General features: G+C 44.4%; 1 protein-coding gene across 1 annotated transcript; it reads right to left on the bottom strand.

The window, feature by feature from the left end:
- Positions 1-345: 345 nt before the first annotated feature.
- Positions 346-1,917, bottom strand: LOC309703167 (uncharacterized protein; the record flags this gene model as incomplete). Its single annotated transcript, XM_082527876.1, has 5 exons — positions 346-359; positions 475-573; positions 745-834; positions 1,387-1,638; positions 1,788-1,917. The coding sequence occupies 5 exons, from the start codon at positions 1,915-1,917 to the stop codon at positions 346-348; spliced, it is 585 nt and encodes a 194-aa protein (XP_082384002.1).
- Positions 1,918-2,136: the final 219 nt, after the last annotated feature.

The following is a 2,136-nucleotide window of genomic DNA, read 5'->3' as shown; positions in this document are numbered from 1 at the left end:
ATAATTTGAGAACATTTTAAAGTTTGAATGGTTGTTCTACGTGAAAATATGAGGAAGTAGTTAAGTTTCAGAAACAAGCAAATTTTAGCAGAATTGCAGAAGTTTCCCATTCATTTCAATGGGACTAATTAAGCTTAATATTTTAAAAAGTATAATAGTGAAAAATACCAAAAGACATAGCAGGAATTAGCAGAAATAGCAGAATATTTTAAAATTTGAACGGTGAAAATTGGCTGAAAATTGTGGAAGTAGTTAAGTGCCAAAAAGTGTGCGGAAGTCCCAAGAGGAACTCAATAGTGTGGATGCTTAAAGCATCCACACAATTAGGGTCCAATGTTTCCAAATTTAGCACAGCTGTGCTGTTTTCATAAACTGATTTATAAATTTGGAATTTCACGAATTCTCGTGTCTGAGGCGGCATGCTCTCCAGAGCAGGAACAAGGCTGAGGAGGAAATGTTCAGTTGCAGACGGACGTGGCCTCTTTAGGGTCTCCAGGATAGCCAGCTCCACCGCCGATGGACCGTCCTGGGACCCTTCCCTCGCCCGCCTTCGAGCTGTCCTCCTCTGTGGGCCTGTAAAACACAGAACAAAACACCACAAAGAAATGAGAAGGCTGCTACTAGATTTTCATTTTCAAAATTGAAGAAAACCAGGATATGAACAGATTGGTTGTAGATATTTAGTAAAGGTGATCACAAGGGGATTCAAGCAAGTAAAAAGCTATCAGTGCTTGATGTTCATACCTGTGGGTGCAGCAGCAGGAGTGGAGGGACCAGGGACTGGGGAGTCAGGAGAAGCAACATGGGAGGACTCTGCTGCATGATTACTTGACTCTATCAAGACAATATTAAATGTTAACAGGTTGAAGACAATAGTCATAGAGAATATTATATTATTATATACTTATTATTATATACAGTGGTCTCTCATTTATTGCAGCACATGAACAGTAGTCACAGTTCTCACAAGTTGATTCTCAAAGTGCAAACCTTTGTCGATTTTAAAACGTATTATGCCGCGCTTTTTCTCCGTCTGCGGCGCCACTTTTGTGCGCCTTTTTCCCTCCCCGGTGCAGGTTTTATATTTCCGAATGAGGGTCATAGTTAAGAGTGTTTTTGTGCTGTTTTTTTCTATTGGACATGATGGATATCAAAACCAAACATGATAAGTTTGGCAAGCGCAGGAGACACGACACGGAGGAGATTTGTCATTTGGGCTGCAGAATGCAATGCTGTACGGTGCAATAAAAACAAAATCAGCGAAAAGGCGAGGCAGTGACGGATGAACAGCGGGACTACTGTATACTGTTTATTAATAAACAAAATATATTCCTGTATGACAACACGCATTAATTAACTGCCTACATTAATTCATTGTAAACATACCTTCTGACTGACACTCCCCTGCTGCCTCTTCGGGCTGTCCCTGGTCCTCGGGGGAGAAGCTCTCCACGGTCCGCACCATATTACCGCTAGTCTCCCGCGGGGTGAGGAAGGGGTCCAGAAACCCCATGACCGCGAAGAACTTCCATCTCCTCCCCGATCCTGCTGCCGACCCACTCCTCTTCTCCTTCTCTGCCCTCTTCTCCTTATTATAGGTGTCCCTGAGGCTCTTCCACTTTCTCCTGCAGATGTCCTCTGAATAAACGCATTATCTGGTTAGCGGAAAGGTATTTGTACAACAGTGGGAAAATCGCGGGACAGTAGGCAGGCTTGCTAGCTTGCTAGCTTTTGCGCGGCTTCATCGGGTCAGTCTGAAAATTAAAAAGAAGAAGGAATGAACTTACCAGGTTGCCCGATCTCCTCACTTATGTGTCTCCAAGCTAGGTCCTTTTTATTCCTGTCTCGGTAAAAATAGTAGCTGGCATCATACAGCTCAGGGTGGTTAGCCACAGCGCTGATTAGCTTTTCCTCCATACTGAATGAAGAATGAAGGGCTTTGGCTGGATCTGCCCCTTTGACCTAGGTCAGAGCCACGTCACCAGGCTCCTGATTGGTTGTCGCGGCGCAATTTGACGCTCGAGTTCAGCTTTTTCCAACTCGAGCGGTAGACGCGAAACGCGCGTATGCACAAAATGCAACACAAAAACTGACGCGCGTGGTTTTATTCGCGCGTCAAACGCGCCAGACGCGCTA

Source organism: Aulonocara stuartgranti (genome assembly GCF_965226115.1).
Source record: "Aulonocara stuartgranti genome assembly, chromosome: 3".
In the NCBI taxonomy this organism is placed as follows: domain Eukaryota; kingdom Metazoa; phylum Chordata; class Actinopteri; order Cichliformes; family Cichlidae; genus Aulonocara; species Aulonocara stuartgranti.
This window is presented reverse-complemented; position numbering and strand designations above follow the sequence as displayed.